Raw genomic sequence first — 24533 nt, forward strand, 5'->3', positions numbered from 1 at the left:
TCAACTAAAATAGGCAGATTAGTGTGAAATGATGTGCAAAATTTTGGGAAAAAAATTGAGTCCTAAAAGAAACTGAATTTCTGTCAAGCAGCATTGATTAATTTTATTTTACTTTCTTCACCCAATTTAGTCACAATATAAAACAAACTCCTATAAATTAATTGTAGAAAGACATAGTAAAAAAACTTTTCTAACAAATAAATCTTTAAACAAAAAATTTATAACTCTCTTGGGAAGGTAATTTATCTTACAATTAAACAAATTAAAGATGATCCACAGGGTCAATTTAATGGTCTTTAATAAGAGGCACAGGTTTGTATCTCACCTGTATTGAAGTTGCCAACAGATTGCCCTCAAAATCTTTCTCACCTTAGTAACTCAAGTGGCTGTTTTACAGGAGTCATAAGAAGTTGTTTTGTTTATCAGATAACAAATACCAAGGATCATTTTCTAATCTAGTGAATGTAAACTAGGTCATCCTCAGATATTAAATATCCTTTCTAAAAAATATAGTTTGTGTTACCTAAACTTAAATGTAAAATGTACATAATTGTATAATTATCAATCCAATGAAGGATGTAAAATATTATTTTAGCATATCTCTGAATATTCTTAAGAGTTTAAGCAGCACCAGATTGGACCTGGTGGAGTGGAAGGAAGGGAGGGAGGATAGGAATGGGAAAGTCAGTAGAATGAATCAAACATAACTTTCCTATGTTCATATATGAATACATTACCAGTGTAACTCCACATCATGTACAACCACAAAAATGGGAAGTTATACTCCATGCATATGTGATATCTCAAAATACATTCTACTGGGGGGAGGGAGGGAGGGGGCCTGGGGTTTTGGCTTAGTGATATAGCGCTTGCCTAGCATGTGTTAGGCACTGGGTTCAATTCTCAGCACCACATTGAGTAAATAAATAAATTAAATAAAGATATTTAAAAAATACATTCTACTGTCAAGTATGACTAAAAACAACAAATAGAAAAAAGAGTTTCAGTAGTACTGTTTGGATTAGAGAAAGGGGAATGATGGGAAGGGAGGGAGAATGGGAATAGAAAAGAGTAGAATGAATTGGAAATTACTTTCCTGTGTTCATATATGAATACCCAACCAATGTAATTCCACATCATGTACAAACCAAAGAATGAGAAATTGTACTCCATGTATGTATAATATATCAAAATACATTCTATTGTCATGTATAACTAAAAAAAGAACAAATAAAAATTTTTTAAAAAGAGTTTAAGTAGTACTGAATCATTATTTTACTTCTGTTCTTCTTTGAAAAGAAAATATGTAACATGGAAGGCTATCTTCAAACATTTTGTGAAACAAGGTAAAACATAATTAGAGTTTACATGTACAAAAATTACAGGATGGGCTTTAAAACATAAGTATATAGTGGGGCATAAAAATTAAATAACATCTTAAATATAAAATCGCAAATCAATATAACTTTGCTTTTCTCAATGAATATTCATTAATTGAATTAAGTTATTATTTAATATTAATATTAACTTAATATTCAATTTATCGATTAGCTATTCTCTCAAATCATTTGCTTTTGGACATGTGAAGATATAGAACACAGGAAAATTTACAAGCTCAGTTTTACATGAAAAGTTTGGCAGGTTAGAAGAAAAAGAACAAGGCTGAGATTCAAGCAGAAAGCACATATGTTAGCTGGGTAGATTTAAAAGAACTAAGTTCTTTTTTAAGATAACAAAGACACATGATGAAAGCTACACACAAATCTGGGGAGCTAACTCTACCTCCTTGATTCTTTGCTCCCAGAACCTCCACCATCAGTCCCTGATATGAAACAAATTGAGATCTTTGAGTTCTTGGAAAACAACGAAGACCTTTTCAGCTCTACTGAAGGTCAGGCCCCTGGGATATGTGCAGGTAATTATTATTTTCCTGTACTGTCTAATGTATTATGAGTCTACTAACATGAAAAATTATAGATCTCTATAATTAAGAGTTAATACCCAAATGACTCAATATTTATTTTTAATGAATTTCTGTAATACAACCGAAAAAACATACTATTATGTATTATTGCTATTACAAACAAGTGTTTTGAAGTCATGAATTCCAGAATCATAACACACAAATGAAAAAGTGAAAATCATGGAAATGAATATTTTCAATTTTGCTATTACTAGAGTTAATACATAATAATTTTCTATGGGGCAAAATATTCAAAGTATTATTTTACTTCTATAGCCTTTTACAAATCATGTACTATATAAATAAATAGACACAGAACTAGAAAATAAATAATACGGAGTCAAGGTCAAATAGGGCAGCCCCTGGATTATAAATACCCAATAATCAGCAAGCTATAAAGTCATTGCCCCACATGTCCATGATTTGAAATTTTTCTATAGCTGCAAGATGATAGTCATTGTAAAAAGTCAAAACAAACAAAATAAGTTTTACAAACCTTACAATTTTTAAAAAATAATGGCTGCATTCAGTGTTCAGAAGTGGAGGATGGGGTAAGTTGTGAACACACACTGAGCTTAGGGAAACCAGCCTCACTACAGAAGGTCCACTGCCCAGAACAGTGACCTCCTTGATAGAGAATGCTTTTTCCACTCTGTGTGTGTGTGTGTGTGTGTGTTTTATATTTCTAAAGATCTGCATACAAGGGATTGTGGGGGCTTAATAAAGATTCCTTTAAAGAAAATAAAAATGTTCAGCAAGTTTTATAGTCTCCTTGACATTTACAGTTTAGTATGAACAGATTCAACTAAAATTGTTTAAAATCATTCAAATTAATTGCACCAAGAGATCCGAAGTTATCCCTTGTACATTTTCAGGTGTTCAGGAAAGGCCCTTGGGCTCCCAGTCTGTAGAGGGGTCACAAAGAACTGAAAAAGGAGTGAAGAACTGGAGGCGGGAGGACATACTAAAATTCAGTTGGCCCATGAGGAAAAGAGAAGAAATTTTCTTTTACTATGTAGCATGACCCCTTCGAGTCCAGAACATACCTAGTATCCTAGAGTATTATCTAGCAATACTCTACTGTTCTATGATATGGTTAGCTTTGGTAGGTCATGGTGGGAATTTCTTAATCTCTTATATATAACTTCCTAATGTAAAAAATGATAACTTATATAATATACAATCATTTTACATGTACGTCTTTGGTACACTATCCATTTATAAATGGGAACAGACTCTATTAGAGTATAAACAAAGATCAGCATTCAAATGTTTAAAAAGTAAATTTTTATATCCTACAAAGCAAGTTTTATTGTGGTTTAGTGATATGCTAAATAATCTTAATTTTATAACATTTGGAAAGACCCTGCTTATCCAGATGACACCTCCTTCTAAGGCACATATTAGATATTTTTAGACATGCTGGAAATACACTTGCAGAGTCAATCTATTAGGTAAAGACCAACTTTGAAAATGACAACAACAAATGATTCTTTTTTGATACTCAAGACCTTTAATGTTATATTTTAAAAATTAACTAATTTTTAAAAATTACTCTTTCTTAAAGTGTCAAGAGAACTGTGTAGTACTGTGTAATACTCTTGAATTTATAAGCATCACATTCTGTTGGATCTTATAAGAAAAATTATTAACTTCTTAAGACAACTTGTTAAGACAGCCTGATGATAGCTTTTACTAATAACTTAATGAATAACTTATACACAAGTTTTAAAATGTGCCAATATTTCAAATAATTTACAATTCTTTTAAAAAGATTTAGGATTTTTAAAAATCAAGCACTTTAGTATTTCCCATACATACCAGTGACCATATGTAGTACACACATTTATACTTCTCCTTCTGAAGGTAAATTGTTGCTTTGCATTTAGTTTTTAAATACTAATCAATTATAAATACTAAAATGTTATATACAGTTTATAAATTTAATTTTATACTAAAATAGGGAGGTTTAAGAGATGCTCTCAAAACTGACATAAACAATATCAAGTTATTATAAATGTAATTAAACTTGTTATTTAAAAAGTGGACATTTTGAAACAAATCTGATGTATAAGAAATCTATAACATGAAATGAATTTTTAAACAAAATGTAAAACATAATGTATAAAAATATTTGCCTCAGGAAGAAAATCTTGTTGAACATTAGAGTCCGAGGTTCATATTGAACTCAAAATATTAGGAAGATTAAGTGATTCTCTGAACACCAGTGAGAAGTGTGTGGAAGACAGAGGTCACCCTTTGAAAGAAGATCTCTGTGACCTGTGTAAACTGGAGCCCCACAAACACTTCCAACAAGCATAGGTCAGGGTGGGGTCATGGCTCCAGGCCCTCTGGACCACTGTTCGCCCAGTGGAGTGTGCTCACCGCGTTAATCTCTCGTCCTTCAGCTCCAGGTCTTCCACTGTGATGAGCTGATCCAGTTTGAATTTAGTGTCAATAATTTCTGCATCCCGAGGAGAGTATGTGCCACCTTCTTTCTGCTTCTGTCGAATTCTAAAACAAGTACAATAAAGTCCAAGAAAGGAATATCTTTAAAAGCATAAGAATTAGGTTTAGTTTTCCTTTCAAAATATTTTATTGGTGCATTATAATTATACATAATAATGGGATTCATTGTTATAGTATTACATATTCATAGATGTACATGATAATAATTTGGTCGATTTCATTCCCCAGTACCTCCCCTTTCTCTCTGTTCTTCTATCATTCCCAGTCCTCTTTCCCTACTGGTTTTTTTTTCATTAGTTTTCTTTATAAGTGAAGACATTTAATCAGATCATTTCTTTGTTAGAATCACTTCTCAGAATATGTGGCAATTTTAGAACTATTCAATTTTGTTTTGCCTGTTTTAATTCCACAGAACATTTTCTATTAAAGACTTTTAAAAAATAAAAATTTTGAAACAAATTGTTTGGTTTACATCCACAATTTAATAAGACTTGGTTGATCAAGGCCTGAACAACTGGCATATTTGAAATAGATGAGTCAGGGAGACTGAGGCTATGACCAGTTTCTTCTCACTCTAGCTGTCTCACTGATTTGCCATGAAAAGAAAATATGTTAAAGTGGAAATAGCTCAGTACTATTAATGTCAGTGCTAAAAAAATCCATTGTTTTTATATAATGAAACATTTTTACATGCATGCAAATACATATAAATGATTTTTAATTGCCTCATTGAATTTTTATGAAAATATTATGAAGAATATTATCTTTATTATAATCAGAAAACTCAGGTTCAAAATGAAGTCATATGAATCTGACAGCCTATAAATAATATTGATATTATGAGGTAATATGTAGCTATTTTATCAGCCACATAATTAACATTCATTATTTATTATGTATTACATATTGATGAAGAAATAGAAATTATAAAACATGGTCCCTATCTTCCAGGCACTAGGACCACTGCCCTTATGGATTTCAGTCCTGCATTATTATTATTTCTTCTGGAAATCAAGCCCACCTGGATGAGTTCTCACTGCTTCTGAAGTGAAAACTCTCTCCATCCCTTTGGTTTAGGATTCCAAGAAGATCCAGCCCATATATCCCATCCAAAAAGAATTAGATGCTTCTACAAGCAATTCTAGTCTGCCTATCCTCCAATAATGATGGATAACTTCTACAAAAGAGCTCCCTGTCCTCTGCCCTGTTTGCCCACTGATAGGTTGCACATGACAACATTAGTTTGGGACTTCTTTCAGTCTTAGTTCCTTTACTGTCCTGTCCCTCAGACTAAGGAGAGTAGTTGCTTTCTTGCATTTGCTACTTCTAGGCTCCTTAGAATTCTCTTTTACCCACTTTTAGTAGCTTACCATTTCTTTTATTTAATATTCTTCACATTAAATTTTTCCCATTCAGATGACAGGAATTCCTTCCTTAGTCAATCTATGCTGCATATGTACTTCAGAACATCATAGTACACATGATAAATGAATAACAAGTTTTTTTTCTGTCAATTTAAGAAAACTAAAAAGTAAATGTTTCCCATTCATATAACTACTGAGGATTCTGTCTCCTGATTGGACTGTGATTGATATAATGCCCGTAAAGCATCCTGGGAACGTGAGTACAAACAAATCTTACCTTGCAAATGCAAATATGGCTGTTCCAAGAAGAATTATTGAAAGGATACACAATGTTACTGAAAGAATGACCTCTACAGTTCTTTCTGAGAGTCCTTCACCTGGAAAAGAGGGGCAACATTATCAGTAAACATTGTCATAGAATACTATTTTGGGTTTCAAATCACAAAGAAAGATATTTTCTTGTTATATTGCTCAAGAATACAATTCAAAAAAAAAAAAACCTGCTTATTCTCTTTTCCTAGATCATTTAATTTGGGGGCTCAATCCTTGGTCCTTTCCTCTTTCTAAACTCACTCCTTTGTAATCTCATCTAGCCTCATGGTTTTTACTTTTTACCTGTATAATGATGACTAGGATTTTAACCTATCAAATGCCATTCTTGTATAACCAATTGCTTACTATAAAGTTTATTTATAAGTATAACTAAAATATCAAAATTATTATGTGTGAAGCTGAGCCCCCACACTTTCTTCTTTTCAACTGCATCCTTCCATCTCTCAGAAGAAATTTTATTACTCCTGTTGCTCAGGAGTATATTTCTTACCCTAACCCTGAGCAACAGGAGTAATAATATATATATATATATATATATATATATATATATATATATATATATATATATATAATATATATAGTAATAAAAAATATATATATAGTAAAATATATTATATAAAATTCATGAGGAAATTCTGTTGCACTGTATTCAAAGTATGCACAGTATTTACTATATGAATGCAAGGAGCCTTGAAGAGACAGTAATTCCAAAGTAGGAATAGGAGTAAAATAAATTCAAAATATATAATGGTACCATAAAACCAGGAAGCTAACAAAGGCTAATAGCATGAAGTGAATAAAAGATAGGGGCTGTGGTTGTGACTCAATGGTAGAGTGCTTGCCTAGCATGTGTGAGGCACTGGGTTTGATCCTCAGCACCACATAAAAAATGAGCAAATAAAGGTATAAAAAAAATAATCTTGAAGGGGCTTCTAATGGCCAAAGAGATAATGATTTAATATGTTAAAGAATAAAAACTGAAAATTTTAAAACAGGTTGAATATATTTTAATGAATGATTTTATATTTTAAAAAATGATTTTAAAAATCATTTTTAAAACATTAATATTATCAATAAGAGAAAAAATAAATAAAAATACTGATTTGTAAGATTTAATTATGGCAACACCATTTTCTTACTATAAATAATTGTAATCAACTCTGATTAAAATTTGTAATTTTATGGTTCATATGAACTGTATTTTATGAATTATTTTTTTAAAGAAAATAGCCCTAGTTAAGAAGATAAAGCTCTTTGTTTGAAGAGAATTCTACTTAATAAATGTAGAAAGAATAAAATTAAAGAAATGCAGAGGGATAAAATTTTTTAAATGACCATTTCATATTCCTAATGAAATAACTGATTCAGGTAACAATCATAAATGCATTTTAAAATATTAAGAGAAAGGTTGATAGGGAATTAAACATTAGTATGATGTCAAAATATCACCCCATCTACTATTTGCTGATGGTAAGTAAGAAAACACAGCTTTATAAGGAGGAATCATACTGTTACTTCCTACAAATCAATTTTACCATCCATGTAATAACAAGCTACTACATACATATTACATAGTATTAAAATATTAAAGATTTATGGTTGATTGTCTTTAACTATGGCAATATAATAATTTTTTTATTAAGAAACATGCTGAAGCTTTAGCACTGGAATATCATGCTGTCTATAACCTACCATAAATTATTTCAGAAATAAATAATGAATTGTAAAAAATCAATGAAAAGAATGTCAAAATGTAATAATCTTGAAATTTAGTTAGAAGGTATTTGAGGGTTCATGATGCTCTTCTTTCTACTTATAGTTTTGCTCCACTCTCTTCTTAACAAGCTCTGCTTCTTGTACCCTGATCCAGGCCACCACCTTGTCTTGCATGAATTATTGTAAGGACACCTAACAAGACTCCCTGTCCACCCTTGTCTTGCCATCTATTTTTAACAGAGAAACCAGGATAAGCTTTTTAAAACATCATCCCTCTCTGAAAATCCTCCTCATGGCTCACAGAGGAAAGCTAAAGTCCCTCCAATGGCCCCTGTGACCTGGTCTCTGATTTACTCTCTGGACCCCAGTTAACTCTCTTACTTCCCTTCCATACTTACCTTGTTCAGGCTCTGGAGCCAGACTAGCTTTTTTACTGAAGAGTGACCACATCACTCATAGTATATTGTTTTTGTGGTAATTTCTTCCTCTGCCTGAAGAGGTAAAATACTTGAGAATCTGCCTGAGTGACCATTTCATTCTCTGCAAGGGTTTGCTCAAACACTTTCTCAATGACTACTTGCTATGGACTGAACACTAATCACCCCCAAATTCATATGTTAAAGTGCTAGCCACCAGTGTGGCTGGATTTGGAGAAAGGAAGAAATTAGTTTAAATGACATCATAAGGGTGGGGCTCTGATCAGATAGAATGAGTGTTCTTGTAAGTACAGATGCAAGAGAGTTTACGCTATTGTGCTTATTCTCTCTCCTTCCTTCTTCTACTCTCCTTCCCTCTTTGCCCTCTTCCTCTCCCTTTCTACTTCCACACTTGTACCAAGTAAATGCCATGTGAGGACACAGAAAGAAGGCATCCATCTGTAAGTCAGAAGAAGGACCTCACCAGATACCACATGTGCTGGAACCTTGATCTTAGACTCTACATGGTAAGAAAACAAACTTCTGTTTTGAAGACACCTGGTCTATGGTATTTTGTGGTGGCAGCCTGATCAGACTCCACCGTATCTAGGATACCACCTGTACCCTGGATAGAGCATTAATCTCCAGGTTATACAAAGAACTCATAAAATTCAGCACCAAATAATAATAATAATAATAAGCTAATCAGTAAATGGGCAAAGGATTCGAACAGGCACTTAACAGAAGAAATACAAGTGGTCAACAAATATATAAAAAAATGTTCAACATCTCTAGCAATTAGAGAAATACTAATTAAAATCACACTGAGATTCCATCTTACTCTAGTCAGAATGACAATTATTAAGAATATAAGTAACAACAAATATTGGTGAGGATGTGGGTAGAAAGGTTCATTCATACATTGTTGGTGGAATTGCAAATTGGTGCTCCACTCTGGAAAGTAGTATGGAGATTCCTTAGAAAACCTGGAATGGAATCACCATTTGACCCAGTTATCTCACTCCTTGGTCTATACCCAAAGGACTTAAAATCAGCATACTACAGTGACACAGCCACATCAATATTTATAGCAACTCAATTTACAATACCCAAGCTATGGAAGCAACCTAGGTATCCTTCAATGAATGAATAGATAAAGAAAATGTGGTATTTACACACAGTGGACTATTACTGAGCCATAAAGAAGAATTAAATTGTGGCATTTGCCAGTAAATGGATGGAACTGGAGAATATCATGCTAAGTGAAATAAACCCACCCCCCAAAACCAAAGGGCAAATGTTCTCTCTTATATATGGATACTAACCCACAACAAGGAAGGGTAGGGTGGAGAAGAAAAGAAGTCCACTGATTAAACAAAGGGAAATGAAGGGAAGGAATGGGAGGGGTATAGGAAGGACAGTAGAATTAATTGGACATAACTTTCATAGCCTTGTATTTGTACATGACCAGGTTAACTCAGCATTATGAACAACTACAAGAATAGGATCCTAATTAGTATAGGTTACACTCCATGTATGTATAGTATAACAAATTACATTCTACTGTCATGTATGACTAAAATAAATGAGCAAATAAATAAATAAAATTTTAAAAAATTAAAATATATACACATTCCATGTACTTTCTGCCTCTCCTCTTCTACACCCCCTACACTCTGTTTTACTTTTTCTTTTCTCCATATATCTTATGTTTTAAAATATTTACATATTTTTTATTCTTATTATTTACTGTCCAGAATGTAAGCTCCCTGAGGACAGAGGTCATTGTGCTATTTAAAACTACCCCCAAGTTCTGAGACTAGTAATGGAAAGATGGCAAATGCTCAAAAAACATTTGTTAAATTTACTAATGAACAAATATATGATTTTGAAGTGATATTAAAATTTTCAGGTTGACAATTTAGCACTGAACAAAATAAGATGAAAATTATTAAACAGTTATTTTAGGCACAACTACTAATTATAAGCAATTTTAAGTTACATGATTTATAATTTTGCTGGAAAAAATGTTTCAGTTCAATGATACAACACATTAACTATGTATAAAATATGCAGATTAATATTTTATCTTTTTCTCTAGATTGTTGCTTATGAATTGCTACCAATATGAAAGGGTTCCTGTGGCTATCCTGCATGGTACATTTAAATGAATAGTGAATTTTTAACAGTTATCAGAGCTTCATGGTCCCCTACTATCTCCAGCTTCATTTAAAAGATGCTGTTAACAGCCCATATCTTAAAAATATTTTAGCTGCACTGTTTTCATACATTAAAATATGGTTTGTTTTATGAATTTCACATGCTATCTCTAATTGGATATGCTTGGGAAAGGAAGCATGAAGATGAATAAAGAATCATCTTATCAGGTTCCAATGAATCACTGGGCCTTAGAACTCAGTGGGAAAAAAATGTTTTCATAGACCACACACAAAAAAAACTTCAGATTAGATTTCCATTTCAAAGCACTGGCCAAGTGAGGAAATGACATATAATATATTAATAAACAATATGTAATCTTCTGGGCACATGCATTTCAAAAGTGCCACCAGGAGAGGACAAAATGTACCCTGATTGTCAAGTTCACTTTCTGATTCACTGCTGTGCATGAACCCACAGAGCATTACCAGTACAGAATGAGGTCACTTCTCCAAATCCTTTCAGATAAAATAGAATTTTTTTACTTGCTTCTTTTTGTAATATGCACAAGTCATTTCCTAACTTGATTTAAAACACTGTGACAGAACAAATTAAATTGTTTTGCTTGCATAATTAATTATCCTGTTGTAATTTAATTCATCAAATTGCAAAGCACTAACTTTTCATAAGCATTATCTTTTAACTCAAATTATTATTTAAATTCAATATAGGGATCCAAAGTTTTAAGCTTTTTAAAACACCTATAAGAAGACCCTGGAATTAAATGACATATAAAACTTATAATACCATGTCTGGCTCCTCATACAGATACAGATAAAGTGCCTTTTTATTATTTTAAAAAGTTCTCAGAATTAAAGGGTAGGAAATTTTTCTTTCTCTTTGGTATTGGGGATTGAATCTAGGAATGCTTAACCACTGAGCTGCATCCCAGTGCCCTCCTTTTAAAAAAATATTTTTGTTTTACACACAGGGTCTCATTAAGTTGCTTTCAGTCCTCACTAGGTTGCTGAGGCTGCTTTGAACTTTTGATCCTCCTGCCTCAGCCTCCCAAGCTGCTAGAATTACAGGTGTGTGACACCACACCTAGCTAGGGAGTTTCTCTGTTCTTTTGATCCAGTGCTAGTCATTTGGGATATACACACACTGCACAAAGAATTACTAAGAATTACTCGATTTCATTATTTAAAAATGTATTTAGATAGGAGAAATACATGATAAGTATTTGAGGTGATGGATATATTAGTTAGAAAGATTCTCAATCTACACTGTATACATTTATCTCAGCATCATGTTGAACCCATCAATACACACAATAATACTCAATAAATGTTTTAAAAAATAAATACAAATTATAATGCTTCAAGGGATGTCATTTCTATCCATTAAAATTGGCAACATGTTAAAAATGGATAATCAACATTTTTTGCCAGGGTGTGGGAAAAAGTCACTCTTCATGGCATTATCTTACCTACGTGCACAAAAACAAAGCCTGCTCATTTGTGAATGTGAATGATAACTTCAAAAAGTCAAGACAAGGAAGTGAAAAAGACAGCAACTAAAAATAATTAAAAATATTGAGAAGACAAAGTGGTACAGCAAGGATAGGGAGCCTGTGAGAGCAGAGACATCACCACTAGTAGTGAAAATGCAAGTTACTTGGGCACATAGTGATTTTCAGCCAGTATGGTACAGTAGTTGTAAACATAGGACTCACTGGAGTTGTGTTGTTTTGATCTGAAAGCCAGGCCTGACAACACTTTTTTTTTCTTTTCTTTCTCTCTCTCTCTCTCTTTCTTTCTCTCTCTCTCTCTCTCTTTCTTTCTTTCTTTTTTTTATTTGTGGCTAAAATCCTTGGATAAACTGCTTAAGGATGTGATTCTTCAGATTTCTTGCCTATGTATTGGAACTATCATAAATAAGAGGTCATGTTACAGAGTTAGAGTGAAGAATATACAAGTTTACATGTAAAATCCCTTAAAAGCTTGGAACATGAACAAACGATGTCAGCTATCTTTATTAATGAACATTTCATATTGATACATCCATTGCCTCATCTGAATTAATCTCCTAATTAGCTTATGAGATATATATTACGGTACTCTTTCTGAATTAAGATTTCAGAAGTTAATTTGCTATGTAACCAACCTGAGGTCACAAATGCTGCATACATACTAAAATTGCCTGACTAATAATGCCTGTCTGATTGCAGAGTTTGTGAGGTCTAGCGCCACATCACTGCTTTGTTAACAAAATAAAACTCTCCTTTGCTCCTCTGGTGCCTTAGAAGAAGTGATCCTTTTGCTGCAAATGACACATAACTCCCTAGTTCTACATCTGAGTGAGTATATTGGGACTTTTCATTGTTAGCACAGTAATTAAATGAGAAGTGTTATGACAAAAGAAAACAATCACGGAGTGCCTTTGCCATGGGGTTTAAGGTTTCATCTAGTGCAGCTTTAATGAGAGCCCTGTAAGGTGCAGAAAGGGGTGACTGGTATTCAAATCACAGGAATCCACTATAATTAAACCTTGTAATCAAAACATTGCTTACAAGCTGTTTCCATAAACTGGTGTGCCCAAGAAGGATTTAAAAAAAAAAAGAGTTTGAATATCTTGTGAATTATGTTAATAAAAAAATGCTAATGCTCAGTCTTGAATGAAAACAAAATATGTACATTACAAGTATGTTTTTTAAGGATTAAAGTAATGTCTATGTCATTTCCCTTGTTTATGCCTATGGTACGTAAAAATTTCCCTAAATGCAGATGCTTCTTCACTGTGGCCCCATTTCACTTTGTACTTTAGTTCCTTTTACTAAACTTAAACGTTTTTTAGTTAGTCAGTCTATAGTGATTTTTCTGCCTCTATTTTTAATTCCATATAACATTTCTGAAAGGGAAAACTACCACCAAAATGACCTGTAGAAATGTAGCCTTGCCAGAAGGCTTTTATATCTTGAAAGTTTTAATTGATATGCGAGCAACTCAGCCCGAGTTCATTGCCTGTGGTGTGCAAAATACCAATGAGTGAATGCTTATCCACGGGTGGTTGGATGACCTAGATGGGCCCTGGACTTCTTTCACTGAAGTCTAGGATTACATGCACACTTAAGTCTTTACTTGCCAGGAATGCTGACACCACTAGCCTGCTGTGGATGATATCATCTATCCTAACACACGACATATATGGGAGAAAAAGGATGCAACCGTACTTTGTCATTTTCTGATGACACAAGGGGTATTATACCAATTACTTCACTCTGTGCTTGTCCCCATCCTCATAGCCATAAAATCGTTCTTGCCATAGACTTTTGCTCATTATAGAAATTGTCACTTTTATTTCCTGTTCGAGTCTTTCTACTCTTTTTTGACAATGTTTTTTTTTTTTCCAAGAACTGTTTTGACTCTATGGCCTTCTATTAAAGTCCTCCTTTCCCATCTGTCACTGTTTTACTAGCTAAATATATATTACACAACAAAAACCAATTACAAAGCCACTATTTATCAGGAGAGACTCCTTGGAAGACCACTCTAAAGGGGAGTCTAAAAGGCCATCCTTATGTCACTGTTAACAAGTAATATACTAAAGTATGACAAATTTGATAATAGATACATGGGACCTTTTCTTGTCAGTAAGTCTTACCAGCCCAAAGACTTTATATCTACTGTGTTCAGTCTATAATTCAACAGTCCCTCCATCCCTACCCTTCTCAGGATCCTATGCTTTGTCCTTCACGTCACATATCTCACATGCTCTGGATTCCTGCTGTTACCAGAACACACAAACATTTGTATCTGGGCCCCTGGGGTGGTGGTGGTTATGATTCCAGTGAAGGAACCAGATAACAAACTGTGTAATTTTGTTACTTTCCATAATTGGTTGTTGTATTCCAATACTTTGACTGTGAATGGAGGGCAGAAATACAAGGCCATCGCTGAGAAGCAGCAGGATACTAGAGTGCTGGATGAAGCCCATCCTTGGCCAAAGGGAAGCCAATTAACAGAGTCTAAGGAATCATGTCCCTGAACATCAGGGTTCCTAATGCCTGGCTCTCCCCATTCTTTCTTATTTCTATTACTCTGGATGCCTCCAATAAGTGAATGAACATGTCGTCCTATCTATCATCTGTATGAAGTCAGAAAGCTGATGAGAGACAAATCACATAATACCCAGCACAGCAAGCCTAGTTCTGTTCAGCCTTGCTCCTATAAAATATCATCCAAGACAAATGAGTTATCCATATTGTCTTTTATCATTTACCAGTAAATGCACCAGGATCACCATTTAGCTGCAGTGATGGCTTCTGAATGCTGTAAGCTATAGCAAATTATACAGATGACCACAAGACATTCACTTTGTCAAGGTGGTATTAGAGTGTAATAGATTCACCTACCAAATTAAGAACTGCTTGATACAATTTCAAAATCACAAATCAAGTTGGCTATCTTGAAAAAGATTAAAATATTGGGTGAAATTAATCAGGCCAGTGGTTTTATAGAATTAAACAGCTTAGCCAAAGATATTTGTTTTATTCCTCTATAAACACTTGTTAGCAATCCATGTGCCCCCAATATTTTATTTCTTCAAGATGAAGTTTCTCTATATAGGGCCTGCAGAAGGTGGCTCTTTATACAATTACTATTTCCACACTCTGATGAGAATTTCTGCCTAAAAATGGTAGAACAATCTATCTTTCTGCAGTTATGACTCTCACTGAAATCTACCCCTAGCTCATAATCTATCAAGCAACAGCTCACTAGGATCTGAGCATCACAAAGTCTACACATTTTCAGATAGCCCAGAGACACACTATTCTTGAGTCCCTTATGGTATTATAGATGGCTAACTTGGGAGGTTTGAGGGAGTGTGCAAAAGAAATAGGAATCCCTCTGACCTCTCAGTGAAGTCCTAGGGAAATAATTTCTCCTAAATAAAGATATTTACATAATCTTTAATTATATACTATCCAAAAGAAGCTATGAAGCATTTAAAAATTCACTAAATATAAAATATTAACATCTTTACATATATTATTTCATTTTAAACTTTCAATAACCCTTCAAAGAAGATACTCCCATTACCATTTTTCAAATGGAAACTGAGATTATAAAAATTAAATTATCTGTTTTAAGTGACAGAGCCAAACATTTGAATCCAGTCCTCAAATCTTTTATCTGAAGAATTGTGGTATGGAATCCTGTGTTGGCATGCTGGAATCCATGTCCAGACAATTAATTATAAAAATAATCTAATGTTGGTTTCTTCATCTGTAAAACGGAGCAAACATTAATACCTACGTTTTCCATTTCCAACACAATTGATGTTATAGGCTGTCCTGTGCATTGTAGAAATTCAGCAGCACTCTGCCCACTAGATGCCATCACCATTGACAACAGCACTGTTTTGGCAAACACAGATGGTTCCAGACACTGTCAAATATCCCCTATGGCGTAAATCATGCTGGCTGAGAAACACCGAACCAACTTGTAGGGAAGGGTTCATCAGTTAATACGAGAGAAGAATCTAGAAGTGTGTCTGGTACAGAATACTTAATGTTAGAAATGATTATGGGATGGTAACTTTGATGACAATGAGGATGATGATATACATGTGCACTTGACTAAAGTGTGTGAGTATCTGATTTAGGTCTTATTTAGATGAGTGTAATTGAAGAAACTCATGAAAGAGTTGAATAAAAGAAAATAACTATATTAAGGGACTTATAATCTTCAAGTGGTTTGGAATTACTCAAGCAAAATTTCTATAAGCTTATTACTCTTTTATTAGACAACAATATTTGACACATCAGATTGTATATTTAAGAAACCAAATAACTATTTATTTAGGTAATGTTAGCAGATGTCAGCATAGAACCAATACCCTACAAAATCTAAACCCAGATCTAAATGGACAGAATATCTGTCTTTTCAAAGAACATTAGAAACACTATTTTTCCATACAACTAATCTTGAAATAAGTTTGCACATGAATATCCAGCCACAAATTAATAAATTTACTAAATATTTAACAAATGTTTCAACTATAATAAACATGCTGAGATTATAAATTAAACTACAAAATTTGTCTTACCTAAAGTCTTAACAGGGTCAGAGTAATCAGAGTCAGTAAATTGTCCCATGACATTTGTGGCTCTAAATTTAAATCTATGAAGTAAAAAATAAGATTAAAAACAAACAATTTGCACATCACATGAATGAACAATTTAGCAAACAATTATGAAAACTGAATATTTTATTCAAGAGAAAATGAATTTGCAACATGTAATCTTAGAATTTAATTACCTTCAGGACAAATTATACTGAATCTATATGAGATGAATAATTATCCTGCACTTGGGCCTGTTGAGTTTGTGACTAAAAATTTGGTCAAACTCATGGAAAGTCAGAAGTTTAAGAAAATCACCTTCCTCATAGATTCATTTGGATGGAATGATTTAATATATATGAAAATGTGTTCCACTAGGATACTTAATAAATATAAGACATAATAACTTACATACCTCAACCATCTTTGAAAGTACTATTGAATCTGGTTATAGGATAATGTTACTTTTAATGATAATACAAAACATGGCTTTTTCACATGTAAATAAGAAAAGTGCTTCTTATTTCTGTGTATGCACAGTTGTATTTGCCCACTTTTTTTTTTGTTTTGCTTTTACAATATTTAAAATAGAAAAAGGTACAGAAGAAAAGGAAGCCTAAAAATTACAGGGTGATTTTATGATGTCACAGACAATTGAAATTTGCCTCATTTAAAAACGCAAGACACATGGTATTTAAAATATAAAACCAACAAATTGAAATAATGATTTACTCCCTACCATTATCAAATTCTTATGATTTTATTTGTTATATGAAGAGTGTGTTTGGGAAACAAATATACAAAATAATAAATAAGAATAAATATGAAATTTTGTGGTACATTATTTTTAAGGCTATCACATGCTTGATGGGTAAAATTCAAGCAAAAACCTAGAATTTAAACAAAAGTAATTACAATTTCATACTAAATGTCAAAACATTACTTTTTTAGTTGCTTAATTTCTCTCACTTTTCTAAAGTTAACTTGGCCTAAGACATTCATAAGGAATTTATTATCCAGGTATGATGGTACAACTGTAATCCCAGCTACTATGAAGCCTGAAGCAGGAGGATCACAAGTTGTAGGCCAGCGTTGGCAACTTATTGAGACATTGTCTCAAAATACATAGGTCTGAGGATGTAGCTCAGAGGTAGAACATTTGCTGTACATGCATAAGACTCTGGGTTCAATCCCCAGTACTTAAAAAAAAGAAAGAAAAAATTTTAATTATGCTTTAACTAGTAGGAAAAACTGAAAGAACTTGGTTTTTAAAAAATAATTCATAAAAAAACTATATTTTGAAAATCAAATAAGGTGAAGTTGCTGCTTTTAAAAGTTATAGTCCTATGGGGCTGGGATTGTATCTCAGCAGTAGATTGCTTGCCTAGCATGTGCAAGGCACTGGGTTCAGTACTCAGCACCATATAAAAATAAATAAATAAAATAAAGGTATTGTGTCCAACTACAACTAAAAAATAAGTATAAAAAATTACAGTCTTATAATAATCGATTCAATAGAATAAATCAATCAATAAATTTAACAAAGAACTTAATAAAGCCAAAATGTCAGCACTGATTTTTAATATATTAAGTTACTAATGGCTACAAGATTCCAAAATAATAAAGTAATAAAGATTTCTATCACTCATTCAGATGTTTGGTATGATAAAAGCAGAGTTATTGCTAGGAGTGGCATACAAGGAAACCATTGTTAGTTGAGAGTATGATAGTGTTTCTGAAAACCTGTACATAAGCATGCACAGTAAGATGAATGAAAGACACATTAGTCACATTGTCCTCCACCAAACAAATTAAATTCCTCTACCTATTTATGCTCTCCAATACCACATTTTCATATTACTTTTATGTAACTTATCACATCAAAGCCTAATTTCTTTCAGATTTTCATGACTCCCATATAATACTATATATTTACAGAATGAAAAGATAATGCCTTGTTAATCTTTCAATTTCCAATGCCTAGAAGATCAGATCCACTCCACACACTGGATGTCCAATGCTTACTGGAAAGATGAAAGATGAGGAGATGGATGGATGAAAGATTCCTACAGACTTGCTGACAACATGTACTTGACAGAAACTGTACTTACAAATACTGCTTTTTTGGTTTCAGAGGTCCATTGCAAATTTTGTCTTCATTGCCAGGAATCATACATGCATTATCAGCACCTATGACATAGATTTCTTCATTGCCACTGAACTTTGTCTTTCCTTCTATACATGGAGGGTTAGGGAAGCCTTCATTTGTAAAATATGGCCTTGCTTTATTAAAATATGCATCATACCACTTTGTTACATTTCCATCATGCTGAGCTATTTTCAGGAAAAAAAGAGAATAATGATTACAAGTAACATATGAATGCATTTTCACATTTATAAAGAGTGCTTTCATAATTACACTAGGGGAATCTAGATGCAACATCATTTGCTCTGTGAACAACTAGGGATGACATAGCTGATCTGCCTTGATAGACAGGTAATCCTGTCCTGCTCCCTCACACAAATCTAAAGCATCATTATGAACAATGATTTCTCACATATAGAAAGAATGTCCTTCAGTCAAGAATCACCCTCTTCTACACACTTCAGAAGCTATCATGATTCCACTTTGCCAAAATCAAAACAATTCTACCAGTGTGTGGATTAAGTAAATCATACACATTCTTTTTTGTGTGTATGATGTTGGGGATTGAACCCAGGTCCTTGTGCATGCAAGGCAAGCACTCTACCAACTGAGCTACATCCCCAGACCTAAAATACACATTTTAAAATTCCTGTTCTCATTTTGGTAAAATATATTATGCATAAATAAATGGGTAGTATAATGAGTGATATTATTAATAATTTATTCAACTTGAGTTGTGTGATACTGAAATTTCTTTAGCATTCAGGAATGCACACTGTACAATTTGACAAGAGATATTGACATCTGAGGATACCTCCTGTTTCTGCCACAAGCACTTGTACACTTTTGATTGGTCCGTGATCATCATTGTAATAACATATTGGCATTCTGATTGTAATTGTTGTTGAAGTCACAAGCAGTTTTCCTGTGGCATCATAAATAGGGGTTGGCTTGGTTTTTGGTCTTGCTGGAGCTTTAAATAAAAAAAATAAATAAATAAACATCACCATAAATGATTCTTTTGTTTCTAAACAGGGAAAAAAGTTAAATTCTCATTTCATGCTGGTAATTTACAGATAAAGTGATGGAAAATATGAATAACAAATGAAACAGTTGTGTTTGGAAACAGCAGATATTTAGCAATTATCATCTTTTGGTGGTATAATTATGTATTTGAGACTTGCCTGAAATAATGGGGCCAGGTGTGATTTTTCAGGCATCTGACTCCTCTTCATATGTTAAAAAATTTTAATTTATTTATGCTCTCACCCATATGTAAATTTCATAAATGCATAAAAATGTTTACATATAAATAACATTTTAGTGTAAGTTTTTCTTTTCTTTTACTTCCTTCAGCTGGTTCATTGATTTCTCTTCTAGTCACAGTAACATCCCTCTTACAGTTAATCCATAGCAAACACCTGGCTGACAGCCTTCTATATTTGTCTTCACATTTATATAATTATATAGAAACATAAACTGTCCACAGTATGGCCTTTTCTCACTGTTTGCTTTTCCAAATAAGGTTATATCATGCAGTATGATTACCCCACATATTGCTTTACCCACTTCACCATGACTTGTATCTTTCTGAATCCCCAGGTACTATGTTAACTCATTCTTTTTTTTAATCTTTATTTTGTTTATTTATTTTCATGTGGTGCTGAGGATCGAAACTAGTGCCTCACATGTGCGAGGCAAGTGCTCTGCCACTGAGCCACAACCTCAGCCCCTAACTTATTCTTCTTAATGACTACTGTACATGGTACAGCTGCATCACACTGACTCAACCACCCATTTAGTAATGGGAATTCACTTTTCCTCCAGTTTTGAATGCTTGTGGTAATATTTAAGCCTTGCAGTTAGCTTTATTTATTTATGCTTTTATTTCCATAGAATAAGTTCTCAAGTGTAGAATTTCTGGCAAATAACACATAGATTTATAACTTTAACAGATCTTTCCAGAAAAAAAAATTTTGAGGGGGTACCGGGTATTGAACTCAGGTGCACTTGACCACTGAGCCACATCCCCAGCCCTATTTTGTATTTTATTTAGAGACAGGATCTCACTGAGTTGCTTAGTGCCTTGCTTTTGCTGAGGCTGGCTTTGAACTTGTGATCCTCCTGCCTCAGCCTCGTGAGTCGCTAGAATTAGAAGTGTGTACCGCCGCACCCAGCTCCAGAATAATTTCTAAAAGTACCACAAAAATTCACATTTTACTATTAATTCATACAAATATATCCCAAATCAATATTTCTAAGAGCTCTGTTTGTTTGATTTAATCTTACAGATATATATATATACATATATATATATACATATACATATATATACACACACACAGACATGTATATGTATGTGTGCACATGTATGCCCATACACATATGTGCTATTTGAGCATCAGTTAAGTTACTTAACCAAACTTCAATTTTCATATTTTTGAAGTCTTTTTAAAAAGCCTCTCAAGAATGGCATAAAATGAGTAACACTGTTTCTATTTTATAGGCTTATGTCACAGACCTAACAAAGATTAAGTATCAAGATTTTAATCAAATCTCTTGTTTTTACTTGATTCTCTTGTTTACTCTTTTGAATGCCAAGTTCAAATGATATTTCTTGTTTGTTTTGTAGTGTCTGGGATCAAACCCAGGCTTCATGCACACAAGGCAAGCAATCTACCACTGAGTAATAGCTTCAGCCTGCAAAATCCTCACCTGATGCAATAGTATGGTATTCTGACATATAAAAGTTAAAGTGAGATTGGATGTGTAAGAGGTGTATTGGGGGAAATATGTGTGAAGAATAAAGGATCAGAGAGCAGGAGTATGTAGCAAAAGATTTCAGACCACAGATCATGGGTATGACAACTGTAAAAAGGGGAAAAGAAGGATGAATTTAGTAAAGAAGCTGGGGTTTCAGGGAATTTCAAACCCTCAGCTGGCTGCTGGAGAGATCCCAAGCAAAATTGCAGTTAGAGAAATCTAGTTTGGGGCATTACAACTACTTTAACGAGACTACTAATTCATTATTCCATGTTACCAATAAAATCATGCATATTACTAGAGAAAATTATTTCTTTAAGACTCTAACACTCCCACTATACTATTATAAATTTTCTAGACTAGTAGTAAGTCTCCCTGCCTTAGGTAAGGAGTGAAAATCAGAATCACCTTGACATGGGAAGTTTTGTTAAAACCTAAAAATAATGAGTCTACTGCTATCTGTATGCTTGCACATCTATCTGCCACTAAATAATAGACAGAAATTAAGATGGCATGACTCATTCTCTTATCTGTGAAGTCATTTTGTGAAACAACTAATGGTTTTTAAGACATAATGTATTTCTATATTCCAAAGTACAGAATTTATCAATTAAAATCAATTAATACTTATAAATGGTATTTTAGATATATTATTCATTGATTAAAAGATAAAATTTAAGGATTCCTCTAACAGTGAATATTTCTTATTCTTAATAGTACAAGTTTCCAGGTATCCTCTTAAGGCTTTTTCAAAGAGAATCTCTCTTAACCCTCACAACTATCTGTGAGGTAGGAAATGGAAAGCTCCATTTCACAGGCTTAAAGAGATTAAAAAACTTTCCCAAAGTCAAATAGATACCAAGTGGCCAATTCAGTATTCATTCTCAGGAGGCTAACCCCAAACCCAGGCAAATGCTGGCGCTTTTAATCACTGTTCTCTACTTTTCTCAAAGACTGAGAAAAGTTACTTTTTGTTTTAGAAAGAAAAGTCTTGGTTGGAATTCTCTTTAGGGTCCAAACACTTGAATTCCTTCCTTGTTGTTTTTAATTTCTCTGTATTTTTTGTTGCAACTTTTTAGAGAGATGGCATAATCAATTGCTTGATTTCAGTCTGACTGACTGAATGGCCCTAAATTCCTCTAAGCAACCTTTCTTGGGTTTTGTGGGTCATTTTGGGGAGGAAAAACTTTAGTTATATCTTCTATAAAAAATAGTCACCAGGATAAATGGATCAATTTATATACTTTGTAGCCAACATCATTAAGTTGATTGGTACACAATAAAAACATCTGATTAACTGAAAAAAAAATATGATAAATCAGTCAAGACTAAATAGAACTAGTCAAAGTCTAGACAGAGACAATTTGAACAAGTTAAATTCTTGATAAAAAGAAAATTCAGGCTATAAAATTTGTTTTTGAAAGTTTTAAATTTATAGCAAAAGAAGTAGAAGATAAAAGGAGGGCATTCTTTTTAACATAGTAATTAATATCAGACAATTAAATTCTATTAATTAAATTCTACTATTCAGACAATTAAATTCTACCTTTAAATAAGCATGTGTTAAGTAATAGTTATTTGTAAATATCATTACTTAATATTAATATTATATTAATAATAAATGTCATTACTTAATACATGCTTGTTATATACATATGTATCCTTTAAATGCTTGGCTTATCTTTAATTCTTACGTGGAATTCAATTTATAATCACTCTTTGATAAAGAAAACAGCATTTTATATGAAGGCAGCTCACGTAGTACCTTTGATATCCATGGTTATCCTCATCTGAACTTTAGGCCCTGCACCAGCACTATTGATTGCATAAACCTAAAACAAAGAAACATTTTGTTACTATTATCAAGTTCTTTCTTATGTGTATGTATAACAGATATATAATTTTAAAATGATTCCTCTTTTAAAAACAATTGCATGTAGCCTATTATATTTCTTGTAGCCACTCAAATGAATATAATATATATAAGAAGAACTGGAATAAGAAAGTATTTCTTAAAAACTGATATGCTGGTACTAAGCCCTGAGAACAAAGGCAGAGATCTTAACAGCTCATTCACAGAGACCAGGAAGGACTGTGGCTTCCATTTGAACTCGGAGGAGGAGCAGCGGAAAAGCCACTCCATCTACACTCTCTCCATCTACTTTAACATCTGCTCCTGCTCTCAGTAGCTAGGTAACTCTGGCCTCCTTTAAGTCCACATTCAAGATCCCCTTTTTTTGCTTCTGAGATGAAATCCTATTCCTTCAACCTCCCGTTTTCCTGTATTAAATCATCCCTCTGAAAGTTGGCCTTTATGCCCTTCTTCACCCCTGCCCTGAAGTATCTGATGCTATAACCTGTGTAATGCAGCATATACACATAAAGCATTTCTGTTTGTATATTCAGAGAGTGATTTACACAAATGTGAAGGCTTTCAATTAACTCTGTGCTTAGGGAGCTGTGGAACTGGAATCTTCCTCCATTCACTTTAATCTTGCTATAAAATTAAAAAAAAAACTGTTCTTGGCCAACTTCATTGTTCTTGGTAAACATAATTCAGTATATAATGTATCTATTGGAATTAATAAATTTTATACATTAGTGGCCCATCTTTTCATTCTATCAATATTTTGAAAATATTTTCATTGGATTATATATATATATATATATATATATTTATATGATATGATAGTGTTGTAAATAAACCAAGTCCATGAGATATGGACTTAAAATGAATAAAGAAATATTTGCTGGTGTCTGTAAATCTAAAAAAGGAAGTATTTAAAATTAAAAGTGATGGCGTGGTTCATTGTTTTTACTTCTTTTTCTTTCTTTCTTTCTTTTTGGTTGTTGATAGACCTTTATTTTATTTATTTATATGTGGTGCTGAGAATCGAACCCAGTGCCTCACACATGCCAGGTAAGTGTGCTACTGCTGAGCCACTTACTTCTTTTGTTTAAAGAAATAAAAACAGCCCCAGTCCTGTTTTTATTTCTTTATAGTATGAAATAATATATAAGTGAGATAATAAGTGAAAGAGTTGGACAGTGCTTCTCAAATAGCAGTGTGCAAAGAAATC

The 24533-nt window shown here is 33.0% G+C and overlaps 1 protein-coding gene across 1 annotated transcript in view; it reads right to left on the reverse strand.

The window, feature by feature from the left end:
* Ptprq (protein tyrosine phosphatase receptor type Q) overlaps positions 1-24533 on the reverse strand; it is a 209397-nt gene that overhangs the window by 36328 nt on the left and 148536 nt on the right. Inside the window, exons 30-35 of the mRNA XM_027929031.2 lie at positions 23219-23285; positions 19505-19663; positions 18656-18878; positions 16530-16603; positions 6074-6173; positions 4349-4477 (exon numbers count right to left, since the gene is read on the reverse strand). Coding sequence (XP_027784832.2) covers positions 4349-4477; positions 6074-6173; positions 16530-16603; positions 18656-18878; positions 19505-19663; positions 23219-23285 — 752 coding nt within the window. The remainder of the gene's footprint in view (positions 1-4348; positions 4478-6073; positions 6174-16529; positions 16604-18655; positions 18879-19504; positions 19664-23218; positions 23286-24533) is intronic.

The sequence above is a fragment of the Marmota flaviventris genome, chromosome 3 (assembly GCF_047511675.1).
Source record: "Marmota flaviventris isolate mMarFla1 chromosome 3, mMarFla1.hap1, whole genome shotgun sequence".
Taxonomy (NCBI): domain Eukaryota; kingdom Metazoa; phylum Chordata; class Mammalia; order Rodentia; family Sciuridae; genus Marmota; species Marmota flaviventris.